Below are 18,449 nucleotides of genomic sequence, written 5' to 3'. Positions count from 1 at the left end.
TCCAATTCAAATACTTCATTCCGGGTGGTTTAGTATCATACAATGATGAAACACTAATGTATAACACAATTAAGAGGTGGGATGTGAGTTTATGACTGCAACTGCCAATTTCAGTGACATTGTTGTTGGGTAGTCCTTAAGAGAGTCATGTTGCTTCCATGTGGCAGGAAAAATGGCAGGGATAGTTATCACTGGAACACTCTTGTACATTTTCTAGTAGTTGATTCAGAGTGCCATTGGTGGAATATGGAGGAAGGCCATTCACCCATTGTTTCAGCCACAATTAGTGCAGAGCCCAGGAAGATCATGGAAAGGTAGATAATAACAAAAAGAGTTATACTCTTCCCATAATAAACTCATAAATTCTTATTAGTTTATTCTCCACATACCAATGAATTTGGCCCCAGTATCCAACAAGATAAATCACACGGATATGGTCCCTTAAGTTCTTTGAATACAGCAGCCTCATAGATGTACGACTTGCCCCACTTTCTACATTGTAGCCTAAAAGTTCCTGATGGTGCTACTGTTCTCACAAAATTGGGACAATAGGTAAAATCATTTCAGGCATATGGTTACAGCGCATATTTCAGTCCGATTTATCACATGCTGGAAAATTATTTGCAGGGTAATTATGCCTATACGATTGGTATTTAAATTCAATTCATAGAATCATAGAATGATACAGCACAGGATGTCATTTGGTCCATCGTGCCAGTGTAAAAAGTAATTTAACTCGCATCATTTTGTAATATACGCGCATGTCTGTGCCCGCTATCTCAGCAGCAGTCATGACTTATTCTGCACTAGTCCTCTGTGCCACCTTTATTCCAACCAGGCCACTAAGTTACAGGTTGGCTGTTGGGTGACAAAGGTTATCCCCTTTGGACATGACTCTAGTCAGGAACCTGCGTACAGCTTCAGAGCATGCCAACAAAAAGAGCCTTGCTGCCACAAGGAACATCATCGAGCAAGCAATAGGCATGTACAGCAACTAATTCCTGGGCCCTAGGAAGCTCCACTTACTCCAAAGGTCTGGTCCAAGTGTTGTGGAATCCCTGCAGAGTCAACCTCTATTTCAGTACTCTTGTCCACAGTGTAACTGCGCTTTCCAGCCCCAGGTATTTTGGGGCTTAGATTTTTCTAGAGCTTGAATCTTATTATTACTGTACATTTTCTTGCTTCATTTTATGATGGACTTAGTCTTTTTCTACATCCCTTTTTCTACTATCACTAACTTTGGGACAGACTTACTTCAGCAGCTCTCCGAGTGTTAACTTTTTTTGGAGAGGATAAGTGTAATAAAATGTTGTGTACACATGGTTTATAGTTATTGTATATTCCATGTTAGGAGTTAATAGTATCTCTTTAAGGGGAGAACCTCACAAAATTCCTTTTTAATTATGTTTTATAAAACTATTTTCGTGCAATTCAAAGAACAAGTTTGTGTTTATTAGTTGCACACCATCAAAACCAGAAATTTTTTTAAATAGTCTGAAGATGTATTGTTTTGGTGGAAGTTATTTATATTATGTTACTTAAAAGGAAAACACAAAAGAAAAAAAAGGGGTAAATTGGCTATTAAAGTTTATTTCATATTTCTGTACCGAGGAATGTTGAGTTCTAGGAGTTTAAAAGATGAAGGAATGTTGCCCTTATGTGGAACAGACGAGACTCTAAAAATCTTTCAGTACAAAAATTTCTACCATTTATGTAAAAATGTTGTTATAATCTGTGGTTCATTGCAGCTGTGACCAATCAAAAGTAGATATTCTACATGACTTCTAAAGATCTGTTCCACCTTCTACCAAGCAAAACATTATTGCTGCCAATAAAACCACCACGATTGAAGCTTCATTTTTTAGGGATCATTTCATTGTTTTTTGCATGTGTAGTTTTCGCCTCAGGCTTTGCAACTTTTACAAATTCCTTTTATTTGTAAAAATTGCATCTTGTTTTAATATTGTCTGAGACACCAATATCATTCTTTTATACAACTTACAGGAAGCAAATATGTACAATAAATGTTCATTAAGGTGCCTTCCTGGAGAAATAAAAATCCTTGTAGATGGCACGAACTTTTCAAAACTTTGAAAAGCTAATAATAATGAAAACAAATGAAGACAGAATCCAGTCTGAAAATTTATCAGTTCTATATATTAAACTGGCACATTGGAAGAATAATATTTTAAATAAGTAATGCAATATATCTTACATTGCAGTGGCACAATCTATGATATGAGAAGATATAATTCAGATATAGAGATTAGCTTGCAGAGAGCACTTTGTCAACACACACACAGTACAGCAAAACAACTATGTCAGTAGCACAGGTGTCCAAATACTTAAGAGCATAAGCTGGACAGGAGAGATTGATATCACATACGTCTCTGCTTTGAAATGTGACAAGGTAGAGAGATGAAAGCAGACAAAGATGTTCACCACTTTGTATTGCAATCCAATGACCGTGTCTAGCAGTGTCTGCATATGAAAATGCAAAGTTTTAGAGCATTGCTGATGCTACACAGACATTTGGAAATGCAGTAGTGCAATAATTACCAGGCTGCATATGGGTAGAAATGGTCTGTAGATTGTTGCATGCCACTGAAGCCAAGATAAGACCTCCAGAGTACGAGACAGTTGTAGTTGCTGAAATTTCCCAGTTCATAGTTTCTTGGCTTCCTTCTTGCTTTTATTTTTGTTGGTCTTTCTGGGATTGCCAGGAGCTTGGTTTGAGTTCTTTGAGTTTGGCTTTGGACCACCACTACGCTCACTGCGTCCTGCATTTTGGTTTCTTTCTTGCATAACACGTACTTGTTGCTGCTGGTCTAGTCTTTGTTCCCAGCGCTATTGAACACAAAATAACAAGACACCAATGAGAGGAAACAGTACAGAAGAGTCAGCTTTAAAAACGTATCAAATATATGGCAAAATGTTTTTTGTGTCGAACGCAGCAAGGCCAAGATGCATTTGGGTCACGACATGTCATTACGTCATGCTATTTTATCAGTAATGTGTGACATCATAATGAAAACCACATTTAGGTCTCCTAACGCTGTCTTTTGAGCAATGAAGGCTGTGCTCATTTAAGAAAACCTCACAAAACTTTGGTGATCAATCATGGTGAGTTATTTTCTCTCCTTTCCTGCACGCTTTTGAAGACTCCTTGTTGGGGTGCTTACAGCATCCCCCTGGAATTTGCCTGGATCTGCTTTATTCATTGATGAGCGCTGGCAATTGGTGTTGGCGAGTTCTTTGGTAATGTGGAATCACAGCCAAGTTCAGGCTGAGATTGTCTCAGCACAGACTGGGGATTGAACTGGGAATTTTGTGGTATATCTGACAACTCCTCACTGGAGAAAGTCATTGAATGTCTGTCTTTATTTGCAATTTTTAACCTTTCTAGAATATGATGCTAACAATCAGTACAAGATATACACGATGTACATATTCCAAAAAGCTCATTATTAACCCTATTGGTTCTTTTATGAAAGGATATTTATAAAAGATCTTGCTAAATCACAGAGTAATGGCCTAGCAATTGGGGACATATAAAATAAAAACAGAATATGCATGACATACACAGCAGGCCAGTTAGAGGAAAGGCAGGTAGATATCAATGTACTGTAGATATTAATGTAATGTAGCTATTAGTGTACTGTATATATTAATGTAATGTAGATATCAATATACTGTAGATATTAAAGCAGTTAGCCTAAACCATTAAAATCTCACTTCTGTGAGAGCCAGATTAAGAAAACATTTCCATATTTTCTGGTCTTTGCTAGGGTAGCAGCAGGAATGCTTCAATTGCACTCAGTGCCCCTTTGTTAGAGAAAGTTGGATAAAAATCAGCCAAGATTCCGATTTGTAACCACTATCTAGTGGTTCCAGAACTGAAATGTGCGTTTGTAAAGATATTAGCTGAGGATAGGGTGTGTCTTGGCTGTGGTCGATTGGTCCCTGCTGACGCTGACCTAGATCTCACCTGAAGAATGACCTTTAGGATGAACTAACTAGTGCTTGTGGAGTTGTATCTTACTCAACACCTTCCAAAAAAGGGAAATGCGGTCTTCTCTACTTTGGGAAAACCAAACGCAGATTGTTTGATCGCTTTGCAGAACACCTCTGTTCAGTTCACAAACGGTCACTTGCCATTTTAATTCTCCGTCCCACTTCCACTCTGTCCTTGGCCTCCAACACTGTTTCAAAGAAGCTCAACGCAAGCTTTAGGAACAGCACCACGTCTTTCGACTAGAAACATAGAAACATAGAAAATAGATGCAGGAGCAGGCCGTTCGGCCCTTCGCGCCTGCACCGCCATTCAATGAGTTCATGGCTGAACATGCAACTTCAGTACCCCATTCCTGCTTTCTCGCCATGCCCCTTGATTCCCCCTAGTAGTAAGGACTACATCTAACTCCTTTTTGAATATATTTAGTGAATTGGCCTCAACAACTTTCTGTGGTAAAGAATTCCACAGGTTCACCACTCTCTGGGTGAAGAAGTTTCTCCTCATCTCGGTCTTAAATGACTTACCCCTTATCCTTAGACTGTGACCCCTGGTTCTGGACTTCCCCAACATTGGGAACATTCTTCCTGCATCTAACCTGTCTAAACCGGTCAGGATTTTAAACATTTCTATGCGATCCCCTCTCATTCTTCTGAACTCCAGTGAATACAAGCCCAGTTGATCCAGTCTTTCTTGATATGTCAGTCCCGCCATCCCGGGAATCAGTCTGGTGAACCTTCGCTGCACTCCCTCAATAGCAAGAATGTTCTTCCTCAAGTTAGGAGACCAAAACTGTACATAATACTCCAGGTTGCTTTACCAAGGCCGTGTACAACTGTAGTAACACCTCCCTGCCCCTGTACTCAAATCCCCTCGCTATGAAGGCCAACATGCCATTTGCTTTCTTAACCGCCTGCTGTACCTGCAAGCCACCCTTCAATGACTGATGTACCATGACACCCAGGTCTCGTTGCACCTCCCCTTTTCCTAATCTGTCACCATTCAGATAAAGTCTGTCTCTCTGTTTTTACCACCAAAGTGGATAACCTCACATTTATCCACATTATACTTCATCTGCCATGCATTAGCCCACTCACCTAACCTATCCAAGTCACTCTGCAGCCTCATAGCATCCTCCTCGCAGCTCACACTGCCACCCAACTTAGTGTCATCCGCAAATTTGGAGATACTACATTTAATCCCCTCGTCTAAATCATTAATGTACAATGTAAATAGCTGGGGCCTCAGCACAGAATCTTGCGGGACCCCACTAGTCACTGCCTGCCATTCTAAAAAGTACCCATTTACTCCTACTCTTTGCTTCCTGTCTGCCAACCAGTTCTCAATCCACGTCAGCACACTACCCCCAATCCCATGTGCTTTAACTTTGCACATTAATCTCTTGTGTGGGACCTTGTCGAAAGCCTTCTGAAAGTCCAAATACACCACATCAACTGGTTCTCCCTTGACCACTCTGTTGGAAAATCCTCAAAAAATTGCAGAAGATTTGTCAAACATGATTTATGACTTCCCTTTCACAAATCCATGCTAATTGGACCTATCATGTCACCTCTTTCCAAATACGCTGCTATGACATCCTTAATAATTGATTCCATCATTTTACCCATCAGGCTGACCGGTCTATAATTCTCTGTTTTCTCGCTCCCTCCTTTTTTAAAAAGTGGAGTTACATTGGCTACCCTCCACTCCATAGGAACTGATCCAGAGTCTATGGAATGTTGGAAAATGACTGTCAATGCATCCGCTATTTCCAAGGCTACATCCTTAAGTACTCTGGGACGCAGTCCATCAGGCCCTGGGGATTTATCGGCCTTCAATCCCATCAATTTCCCCAACACAATTTCCCGACTAATAAGGATTTCCCTCAGTTCCTCCTTCTTACTAGACCCTCTGACCCCTTTTATATCCGGAAGATTGTTTGTGTCCTCCTTAGTGAATACTGAACCAAAGTACTTGTTCAATTGGTCTGTCCTGTCTTTGTTCACAGTTATGGCTTCCCCTGATTCTGAGTGCAGGGGACCTATGTTTGTCTTTACTAACCTTTTTTTCTTTACATATCTATAGAAGCTTTTGCAGTCCGTTTTAATGTTCCCTGCAAGCTTCCTCTCGTACTCTATTTTCCCTGCCCTAATCAAACTCTTTGTCCTCCTCTGCTGAGTTCTAAATTTTTCCTAGTCCCTGGGTTCACTGCTATTTCTGGCCAATTTGTATGCCACTTACTTGGCTTTAATACAATCCCTGATTTCCCTTGATAGCCACGGTTGAGCCACCTTCCCTTTTTTATTTTTACGCCAGACAGGGATGTACAATTGTTATAGTTCATCCATGCGGTCTCTAAATGTCTGTCATTGCCCATCCACTGTCAACCCCTTAAGTATCATTTGCAATCTATCCTAGCCCAATTCATGCCTCATACCTTCAAAGTTATCCTTCTTGAAGTTCTGGACCATGGTCTCTGAATTAACTGTTTCATTCTCCATCCTAATATAGAATTCCACCATATTATGGTCACTCTTCCCCAAGGGGCCTCGCACAACGAGATTGCTAATTAATCCTCTCTCATTACACAACACCCAGTCCAAGATGGCCTCCACCCTAGTTGGTTCCTCGACATATTGGTCTAGAAAACCATCCCTTTTGCACTCCAGGAAATCCTCCTTCACCATATTGTTTCCAGTTTGGTTAGCCCAATCTATATGCATATTAAAGTCACCCATGATAACTGCTGCACCTTTATTGCATGCACCCCTAATTTCCTGTTTGATGTCCTCCCCAACATCACTACTACTGTTTGGAGGTCTGTACACAACTTTCACTAGCGTTTTCTGCCCCTTGGTATTCCGTAGCTCCACCCATACCGATTCCATATCATCCAAGCTAATGTCTTTCCTTACAATTGCATTAATTTCCTCTTTAACCAGCAACGCCACCCTGCCTCCTCTTCCTTTCTGTCCATCCTTCCTAAATGTTGAGTACCCTTGAATGTTGAGTTCCCAGCCTTGGTCACCCTGGACCCATGTCTCCGTGATGCCAACCACATCGTATCCGCTAACTGCTATCTGCACAGTTAATTCGTCCATTTTATTCGGAATACTCCTCACATTGAGGCACAGAGCCTTCAGGCTTCCCTTTTTAACACACTTAGACCCTTTAGAATTTTGCTGCAAAGTGGCCCTTTTTGTTTTTTGCCTTGGGTTTCTCTGCCCTCCACTTTTACTCATTTCCTTTCTGTCTTTTGCTTCTGTCTCCATTTTGTTTCCCTCTGTCTCCCTGCATTGGTTCCTATCCCCCTGCCATATTAGTTTAACTCCTCCCCAACAGCACTAGCAAACACTCCTCCTGGGACATTGGTTCCAGTTCTGCCTAGGTGCAGACCGTCCGGTTTGTACTGGTCCCACCTCCCCCAGAACCGGTTCCAATGCCCCAGGAATTTGAATCCCTCCCTGCTGCAACACTGCTCAAGCCACGTATTCATCTGAGCTATCCTGCGATTCCTACTCTGACTAGCACGTGGCACTGATAGCAATCCCGAGATTACTACTTTTGAGGTCCAACTTTTTAATTTAGCTCCTAGCTCCTTAAATTCGTCTCGTAGGCTCTCATCCCGTTTTTTACCTATATCGTTGGTACCAGTGTGCATCACGACAACTGGCTGTTCACCCTTCCTTTTCAGAATGTCCTGCACCCGCTCCGAGACATCCTTGACCCTTGCACCAGGGAGGCAACATACCATCCTTGAGTCTCGGTTGCGGCCGCTTTACAGCTTTCCGGCCTCAACATTGAATTAAACAACCTTAGACTTTAACCACCACTCCCATTTTCTCTCAAACAGCAGGAGCTGGTAATGGAGGATGTTTGCACCACAGTTACTGGGAGTGGAGGAGGTGTGGGATGGTGTTTGGGATGTGGATCCCCTATCAGTACACAGCCGGATGGGTGGTCCACACCTCTGGGTCCACCTGCCTTTCTTCCGCCACATTCCTGGGCTACGGAATACTTCTCTTTGCCAGATTTCCATTGCTTCCCTTCCCCTCTGCTGTTCTGCTGTAACCATTTATGCACCTCCTCTGGACCCATCTTTTGTTTGTATACTTGTTTCATTATCACCCCTTTTGGCCTCACACCATCATCACTTTTGTCGATCAGTCCTGCCCTCCACATATCATAGACCTTCCCTTTTGTTCTTTCATGCCATCTCCCCTTTCCCTGCCTCTGTACTTGTTTAAAACCTGTAGCATCAGTAACATTTTCCAGTTCTGATATAATGTCATCAACCTGAAATGTTAACTGTTTCTCTCTCCACAGATGCTGCCTGACCTGCTGAGTGTTTCCAGCATTTTCTGTTTTTCAGATTTACAGTATCCGCAGTATTTTGCTTTTGAGTTATCTCACTGAAGTGGATTGAAAGCCAAAATCCATAGATGAAAGGCACTGCTCTTAAATAATGTGACAATCTGTCTCTTACATATCCCTACATCAAAAGACAACAATCTCAGTCGAAGCTGAAAGGCACAATTATGTCTTACATAAGCTATAGGCCCATTGGTCTACTGCAGTCCTGCATTGGTGACGTCTGCTAACAACTGGCAACTGGTGAAGGACATAAATCATAAATATATGACATTGTACAAATACTTTGGGCTTCCAGACTAAGCTGCTTTCTCTCACTGATGTTACAGCCTCTTGCAATACTGATGTATTGGCGAATCGTTTCATGGTCTAAGTAGTAAATGAGGCTGCGGCTATCCTGGAATATATCTTATTTAGATGGGATCTGGTGCTATGGGTGGCAGAATTGATCCCATGACCTCACCACATTCTCAGAGCATCAAGCGCTAAGCACTAGGAGTGATATCTAAATATTTAAATTTGCTGATCTCCCTTTATACAACGAGGCCAATACCATACAGACAAGACTTGAAGTCACACAACTTTAAAGTCTTTTGGAACAGTAATCCAGATGAGTGAGTCTTTTGGAACAGTACTCCAGATGAGTGAAATGGGTGATTTTGACAGCACTTTATTATCTACTGATTCTATTTTTGCCTTCATGTTGGACACTATCATCAGAACCTAACCATCTCCCTTTTGGTACACCAATCACCTGACTGGTAATTTCAATTACCATCATGAGGATTGGCTAGAGAGAGAAACTATACTGCAGTTTACTTGACAATTGTGCAGTCTTACCCAGGTGGTTTACTTTCAAACTACAGGTGATGTAGTTGAGAAATCTCAATGAAGCACCAATTGAATGTGCTGGTAAAACCAACAGATAGTAGCAGAAAAACAGTTAAAAACAAAATAATTTGACTATCTCTCAGACATCTGCATTTCAGTGATTTTGTTTGTGTTAACTTCTGTTCCATCACTCAAGACAGCATCACTGCGGTAAATCAGCATAACAGCAAGGATTGAAAGGTTTCAGGAACGAGACCTGCCCTGCCCCATAGATATTGCAGTACAGCCCCATACAGAGGGGGCAGGGCATGCCAAGATAGGAGGTCCAATTCCCCAACAATGCGCTCGCATTGTGAGCCTGGCTCAATTGGGAATGGCCAATATGCGAGTTGCCAACTTTGGCGAGGTGGGGGTGAGGGGGGGGGATCAGGGGAGAGAGAGAGGTTTTTTGCACATTTTTGATGCACACAGAGTATGGGGCTCCTACTGTGCTGATCACTGTCAGTTGTATGTAGATTGATCCCAGGAAGAACCCCACCATATTTCTGATCTGTTCACTATTCTCCTATTCTCCAGTTTGACATTGATGCTACAGGGCTTTTGGGTTCTGACATTCAGAAGTTTTTTTTAAAGTGTGAGTCATATTTTACTAATGTACTGCAAGATCTAATAGCTGGAATTTTCTGAGGTCCATGCTCGATCGTAGGTGGGTCGGGTGGGAAATTTGAAATAAGTAGGAGCAGGTCGGGACCCGCCCCCACGTGCGCTTCCCTAGGGTGCATTTGCCGATTCGGCAGCGACTCGAACAGCAGAGGCAAGCGATCTAATTTAAAGGAAGCATTAATTTGCAACACCTAAAGCTCTGATTGGGCCCCCCTTGATGACATGTCCTGATTGCTGATTGGTCCCCTTGGAGGATAAGCCACACCCAGCAGTTTCTCTTTGCAAAGTATAATTCGAGCCATTCTGCCGATTCCAGACAGAACAGAATTCACTTAGAACAGTGCTCAATCTCACGGGTTAAGACCTCCCACCTCCCAAGTTCCTGACCTATGCACACCCAAATTCCTGACCTCCTCCCCCCAAACCAAGTGCCTGATCATTCCCCCTCCTCCCAAGTTCCTAACCTCCCCCCACTTAAGTGCCTGAACTTCACCCCGATGCCCAAGTTCCTGGCCTTCATTCCCCACAATCTGCCCAATCCCCTCCAGGTTCCTGACAATCCCCTGCCCAAATTGCTCCCCCATGGATTCATGACCTTCTCCCTCCAACATGTTCCTGACCTTCCCCCTTCTCTTCCCCCCCCACCAACATGACCATAGATGGGGCATTGTGTCTGGGTCCAGGATCGTTAGCAGTTTATTAGGTATGAAGTGAATAGTGACAGTGTCATGACTTCTGGATTTTGTCCAGTCTTACCATCTGGATCAGGTTCTCGCTCTCAACCCCTCCCCCCTTTAGACCTAGATCACGTTCTTCCGCCATCCCCACTGTACTCTCCGTACTCTGCCCTCTCCCCTCCACCGAATTCCTGACCTCACTTCCCCTCTGATTCCCCCTCTCTCTCTCCGATCCCCCCTTTCTGTTCCCCCCGCTCTCTCCCCCCCTCTCTCCCCGCTCTCTCCGATGACCTCTCTCTCTCTCTTCATTTGGCCTCCCAGAAGAAATTGTTTCTGATAATGGACCACAATTTTGTTCAAAGAAATTTGCACAGTTCACGAGCAAAAATGGTGTGAAACATACTACCGTACCACCCTGCTTCAAATGGTACAGCAGAGCGCACAGTACAAATTGTAAAACGTGCCCTCACCAAACAGATGTTGGATCCAAATCCAAAGAAACGACAGATGTCATTGGACCACAAATTGGCTAATTTTATAATTGCATATCGTAATACTCCTCATACAACTACTGGTAGAACACCAGCAGAGTTGTTTCCCAAATGACAGCCACGAACCAGGTTCTTGTTGTTAAAACCAAACTTGGCACAGTCCATAGAAGAGAAACAATTAAGACATTAAGATGATAGAGGCAGAGTAAAAAATAGAAGTGTGAAATTAAATCAGAAGGTGAGAATGAAGAACCATCACCATAAATGGCTAAAGTGGTTACCAGGAAGAGTGGTGAAAATATGTGGTCCTCGCACATATTCGGTCAAGATGTTTGATCATGGACAGGTTAGGTTTGTTCACATTGATCATATTTTACCTACAGACGTGGAAGTAGTTGAAGGTGGGAATGATTGGATTATTTCTGATTCATCAGATAGTTTTGATACAAGTAAAGTACCAGTAGCATATCCTACCTACAACGTACTGGAAACAAATCCAAGAGGAAGTCAGAATTTAAATCTGAGTCCGAGTCAGGCAGACAAACAGTCTGAAGTTAGAGAGAATTCAAATGGAAATCAAGGGCATCCCTTGGAGGAAAACTTTCCTCAGGATCAGCCTCGAATGAGTCTAAATTCGACACCATGTTTGGAAGGTTCTGTTTGAGAGTGAAGGTATCCTCTTCAAAACAGAAAACAAGTGGTTAAGCTTGATTTGTAAATATGGCAAAATAAGTCCATATCTTTTGTTATATATAACCATATAAGTTATGTATGATGATTAGTTGTTATGATTACTTCTTCATTAAGGAGGGAGAAGTGTAATATATATAGCTCCACCGATGGACTACTATGGCACTGCAGCCAGTGCTGTTTACAACAATAAAGAGGGAACAGAGCACTTGACTAGAGTTCCTGATGTTAGAAGCCATCTTAAAGCTTTGTGTGTTTGTGAGTTGTATTGAAAATATAACAAGGCACACCAGCAGCAGCACCAACAACACCACCAGCTTCTCCTCAATCACCTGGTGCTGCACAGGACAGAGGGCATCAGCGCAGGGCCACACTCGAGGCGGTACACCCAACACAGGGTATACAGGCAAAGTATGAGCTTCAACAACATGACTGAGCAGCAGGGCCAAAGAAGGCTCAGACATTTGTACATTGCTAGAGCCCAGAGGACACACCTTACCAGTGGCTGTCAAAGTCACTAGCGCCCTCAACTTATTCACCTCAGGCTCTTTCCAGGGATCTGCAGCAGACATTTGAGGCATCCCACAGGTGCATCATACAGGTCACTGATGCCCTCTTTGACAAGTCAGTCAATTATATCAACTTTGCAATTGATGAAGCCAATGTTACTGAGCGGGCTTTGCCACTCTGGCTGGCTTCCCGTGGGTGTAGTGCGTCATCGGCTGCACACATGTGGCCATCAAGGCACCCCATCATAACCCAGGAGTCTTTGTCAAACGAAAGGGCTTCCATCCCTCAATGTGCAGCTGGTCTGCAACCATTGGAAGATTATCATGTATGTGTGTGGCAAATTCCCTGGCAGCTACCATGATTCTTTTGTCCTTTGCCAGTCCACCCTCCCTCAGCTCTTAGCTCCGACAAACAGACTTCCCGGCTGGCTGCTTGGAGACAAGAGCTATCCACCTGTGCCAGGTTGGTACCACCCACAGCAACAATATAAAGAATCCCTACAATGACTATGCCATTCCTTTCACACTGACCACCATTGGTGGAGGTACCATTATATCTCACCATTCACTGCAACTCACTAAGCCACTTCCAAAGGTGCACACCAATTTGTCCAAGACCGTAAAGTGGTGAAAATAAAGATTTTTATGGTTGAAATCACATTAACATTGATTAAAAAATCCAAATGGCTACCCTTGAAAATCTACTTGTGTGTCATCTATATCTTACGCGTGCTTATACCAGGTGCTACCCCTGTGGCTTCAGCAGAGGTAGAGGCAGCCTGCTCACTTCCCTGCTATGACTGCTTAGACACTCTTGGCAGATGTCCTCTGGGTTTTGGACCTCTGATAGCCCGGCAAAGTCTGCTCCTCCTGCGCCTGTGCAGGGGCAGACTCGACCATCTCTGATCTAGGATGCATCTGGGACTCTGATTGAGAGGGGGCAATGGGGGAGAAATGGGACACTTCCATGTCCCCTCTCACCGTCATCCCTCTTATGGGCCACTTGCATTTCCCTGCTAGCAAGGAACTGGAGAGCACCTTGCTGCACATCAGTGGGGCCATGAGGAGCTACATCTACGCTGACATCCCTCCTAGAGAGGATGTTTCCATTGATAGCATGTGCTCATGTGAATAGTGCATTAGCTGCTCCAAGCAGGTGGCCATCCTTTCCACGGAAGACCCTACAGTCGCCATCACCTGCGACACAGTGGTTCTCATGTTGGAGATGGACTCTTCCATTCTCTGAATATTTGCAGACATCTCTTTCTGGATGGCCCCCAAGGCTCAGCATCTGTATGCAGCTGAGCAGAACTGGGGCTGTCCTGTGCCCTCCAGCGAGAAATTTCCACTATGGTCCTTGTCGCCACCATCTGTGAATTGTGACAGACCAGATGACAACACTACTCTATCTCGCGTGGGACCCACTGAGTTGTGCGTCTCTGCGCTGGTGCTGGGTGTGCTTATGTCTGGTGACGGTACTCCCTCAGAGGCTGGAGGCTCCTCTGAGGAGTCGCATTCCTCTTCCTCCTGGACAGTGGGGGTGGGGGTTGGCTCTTGATGGACCTGTAGGAGAGTAAAGAGATGAGTTAGATAAGTCATATGAAGAATGGGTACAGATACCATTGTGCACATGATCACCATTCAGAGGCTGATGATAGCAGTCCCCATAATCAGTGACTGATATATGCCATGTAGCTATATGATGTGTAATTCTGTCACCAGGTTGCTGAGATGTCCCCATCTCTCTGTCTCCCACCTCCACCTGCTTGGATACTCCTGATACTTCTAACGCAGCCTTCTCTGCTATTGTGAGGGTGGCAAATGATAGACGGCCACCTCCAGTTCTCTCCCTCTCCCTCTTATTGTGGTCTCTCTTTTCCTGCAAGGGGGGAAAGAAGAGAAGGTTGAATGAGAGTGATGGAATGAGTGTAAGGAATGGATGGGTCACATCTTTAGAGGAAGACAATGATGGAGTGGGGTGGCAATGCCAAATAAGAATGTAAAAAATAGGAGCAGGAGTAGGCCACATGGCCCCTCGAGCCTGCTCTGCCATTTAATACGATCATGGCTGATCCGATTATGGACACAGGTCCATTTCCCTGCCCACTCCCCATAACCCCTTATTCCCTTATCAGTTAAGAAACTGTCTATCTCTGTCTTAAATTTATTCAATGACCCAGCTTCCACAGCTCTCTGAGGCAGCAAATTCCACAGATTTACAACCCTCTGAGAGAAGAAATTCCTCATCTCAGTTTTAAATGGGCGGCCCCTTATTCTAAGATTATGCCCCCTAGTTCTAGTCTCCCCTATCAGTGGAAATATCCTCTCTGCATCCACCTTGTCAAGCCCCCTCATAATCTTATACGTTTTGATAAGATCACCTCTTATTCTTCTGAATTCCAATGAGTAGAGGCCCAATCTACTCAACCTTTCCTCATAATTCAACCCCCTCATCTCCAGAATCAACCTTGCGAACATTCTCTGAACTGCCTCCAAAACAAGTATATCCTTTCTTAAATATGGAAACCAATATGGCTTCTCCAATACTCTGTATAACTGTAGCAAGACTGCCCTGCTTTTATACTCCATCCCCTTTGCAAAAAAGGCCAAGATTCCTTTGGTCTTCCTGATCACTTGCTGTACCTGCATATTAACCTTTTGTGTTTCATGCACCAGGACCCCCAGGTCCTGCTATACTGCAGCACTATGCAATTTTTCTCCATTTAAATAATAACTTGCTCTTCGATTTTTTTCAGCCAAAGTGCATAACCTCACACTTTCCAACTTTATACTCCATCTGCCAAATTTTTGTCCACTCACTTAGCCCGTCTATGTCCTTTTGCAGATTTTTGTGTCCACCTCACACATTGCTTTTCCCCCCATCTTTGTATCATCATCAAATTTGGCTACGTTACATTCGGTCCCTTCATCCAAGTCGTTAATATAGATTGTAAGTAGTTGGGGTCCCAGCACTGATCTCTGCGGCACGCCACTAGTTACTGATTGCCAACCCAAGAATGAACCTTTTATCCCGACTCTCTGTTTTCTCTTAGTTAGCCAATCCTCTATCCATGCTAATATATTACCCCCAACCCGTGAACTTTTATCTTGTGCAGTAACCTTTTATGTGACGCCTAGTCAAATGCCTTCTGGAAGTCCACATCCACTGGTTCCCCTTTATCCACCCTGTTCATTACATCCTCAAAGAATTCCAGCAAATTTGTCAAACATGACTTCCCCTTCATAAATCCGTGCTGACTGTGCCTGACTGAATTATGCTTTTCCAAATGTCCTGCTACTGCTTCTTTAATAATGGACTCCAACATTTTACCAACCACAGATGTTAGGCTAACTGGTCTGTAGTTTCCTGCTTTTTGTCTGCCTCCTTTTTTAAATAGGGACGTTACATTTGCAGTTTTCCAATCTGCTGGGACCTCCCCAGAATCCAGGGAATTCTGGTAAATTACAACCAATGCATCCACTATCCCTGCTGCTACTTAAGACACTAGGATGCAAGCCATCAGTTCCAGGGGATTTATCTTTCTTTCGTCCCATTATCTTACTGAGTACCACCTCTTTAGTGATTGTGATTGTGTTAAGTTCCTTCCCCCCTATAGCCCCTTGACTATCCACTATTGGGATATTTTTAGTGTCCTCTACCGTAAAGACTGATACAAAATATTTGTTCAGAGTTTCTGCCATCTCCATGTTCCCCATCACTAATTCCCCGGTCTTGTCCTCTACGGGACCAACATTTACTTTTCCTTTGGCCTCCTTGTGTGTTGTTAGTTGGTATGCTTGCATTACGATGAGGCTGAGTGTGAGAGATGGCTAGTAAGATGGGAATGGGATAATGTAGATAGAGAGGAATGGGTGGACTTGCAAGGTATGTTGGTGTAAGGATGTGCAGGAGTAGGGTTGGGAAGGCAGAGTGATGGGGATGTGATGAGAGGCACAGCAGGATCATTGAAATGTTTACAGCATTGCACCTGGGTCCTCCTGAACACATCCCTGCTGTTCACCTCTGCAATTTGGAGTCAGGCTCTTTTTGTCTCCTGGGGAGGTCTCGTCCGCCCATTTAAAGGGAAGAAGGCCTCCCTGTGTGCTCTGACTCCCTCCACAAGCATATGGAGGGAGTGACTGGAGAACTTGGGTGCAGCCCTCTGCCTCTGTGCAGTCATGTTTCCTAGTGTTTGGAACAATCAAAAGTTCCAGTACGGCACACTCCTAGGTGAACATTCAAATGCAATGTGGCCATAGCTCCTTTAAATATTCTGGTTGAAAACGCGTCATCGACAACGTCCTCAGACCTGCACCATTTAACAGGGCCGCATAACGCACAGGGCGGGTTTAATAGGCCCCATTTGTGCCAATTTGATTTCTGCAGCGGATGGAAACAAGAACAGGGTTGCAACCCGCTACGCCGAGCACCCACATCTGACCCGTCCAGGTAAAGAATATTCTGGCCAAAGTGTTTGGACTTATACAGAAGTTCTGCATTACTTGTGGCGTAAATCTTTCTGATGAATTTTTCTGCGGGTATTTATGTGCTGCAAGATTTTTCTTACAGATCCCTGTTCCCACAGCACAGTTGGTGACAACAGCAACACTGCGCCACATGAGCATTCCATTGGTCCTTTATCAATTTGGTGGAGAAAGGGGAGTTTAGGCAGAGGGAGCAAAGGCAGGTGTGCTTACAGTTCAGGTGGCTGGCATCCACTCAGGCTCATCCCAGAACCCCAGTCTTTACAGGTAGGCACACCTACTTGTGGATATCTAAGGAACCATACCTTTGCCATCTACACATCACAAAGGAGATTATCACATAATTATGCCATATCCAACCTCCAAGAACGACAACAGGACAGCCCTACTGATGGATGTGAAGGTTACTCAACTACTTCTGAGTCACCACAGATGACATCTGCCACACTAGTCAAATCCCTCCATGGCCTCGCCCTTCCCTATCTCTGTAACCTCCTCCAGTGCTAAAACCCTCCGAGATCTCTGCGCTCCTCCAATTCTGGTCTCCTGCACATCCCCGATTTTAATCGCTCCACCATTGGCGGCCGTGTCATCAGCTGCCTAGGCTCTGGAATTCACTCTCAAACCCTCTCCACCTCTCTAAATTCCCTCCCTAAATCTCTCCGTCTCTCCCTCTCCTCCTTTAAGACACTCCTTAAAACCTACCTCTTTGATCAAGCTTTTGGTCACCTGTCCTGATATATGGCTCAGTATCAAATTTTGTTCGATAACGCTCCTGTGAAGTGCCTTGCAACGTTTTACTATGTTAAAGGTGCTATATAAATACATGTTGTTGTTATAGTCAATTTTTGGTCCACTAATGTGTAAAATAAGTGACAAAGCCTTGTTTGCTGGGGGAAGCATGAGAGAGTAACACTTTTACCAGGTTTTCCAGAAGTGTGGGGCCTCATGTACGCACACATCAGTGCCCCTAATTACAACTACATAACATATACATGTATCGGAAGGGTAGGTTGAAACGTAGGAACAGAATAATGCAATAAATGGGCACTGTGAATGCCATTTGTTGCTGGTGTCCAGGGATGCTATAGGGCCTTGGCTAGGAGAGGGTGGTGAAGAGTAACTTAAACTTTAAAGGGTGCCTAGCCAATTTCAGAGTGATCAATTGCACCAGACAAGGCAGGGGATTCAAACAAACACATTTACAGGTTTAAATTGTTTAATTTCTCCTGGCACTACTGGTTACACCACACTATGGCAGGAGCCATAGCAATTTCTCTCCATACTGGCGTGGGCACCTGTGGAAAATATTTAAATGAGATGACCCTGCCTTGACACTGGATACTCAATCAGGGTCCGAATTGAAGGTCAGCGACAGAGTGGGCTCTTGCTCTGCTGCACTTGCATCAGTGCAAGACCTGAGGAATTCTGGGCCAAGCGCCATTTTAATTTAGCAAGGATGACTTGCATTTATATAGCATCTTTCATGACCTCAGGATGTTCCAAAAAGCTTCACAGCTAAGGAATTACTTTTGAAATAGTCATTGATTGTTATTATGTAGGGAAATGCAGTAGCCAATTTGCATACAGCAAGGTCCCACAAATAATAATGAAATAAGTGATTAGTTCATTTGTATTTGGTGGTAATGGTATAGGGATAAATGTTGGCCAGGACATTAGGAGTTTACCTGAACAAGGAGAAAATACCTCAGTTTACCAA

The 18,449-nt window shown here is 43.8% G+C and overlaps 1 protein-coding gene across 1 annotated transcript in view; it reads right to left on the bottom strand.

Moving 5' to 3' along the window:
- Positions 1-2,172: 2,172 nt before the first annotated feature.
- Positions 2,173-18,449, bottom strand: part of LOC139273038 (secreted frizzled-related protein 4-like) — a 60,091-nt gene continuing 43,814 nt past the window's right edge. Inside the window, exon 6 of the mRNA XM_070889331.1 lies at positions 2,173-2,847. Within this exon, the coding sequence (XP_070745432.1) occupies positions 2,665-2,847 (183 nt within the window). The 3' untranslated portion in view covers positions 2,173-2,664. The remainder of the gene's footprint in view (positions 2,848-18,449) is intronic.

The sequence above is a fragment of the Pristiophorus japonicus genome, chromosome 1 (genome assembly GCF_044704955.1).
Source record: "Pristiophorus japonicus isolate sPriJap1 chromosome 1, sPriJap1.hap1, whole genome shotgun sequence".
Lineage (NCBI taxonomy): Eukaryota > Metazoa > Chordata > Chondrichthyes > Pristiophoridae > Pristiophorus > Pristiophorus japonicus.
Note: the sequence above shows the minus strand (reverse complement) of the source record. Positions and strands in the feature narration are given on the sequence as shown.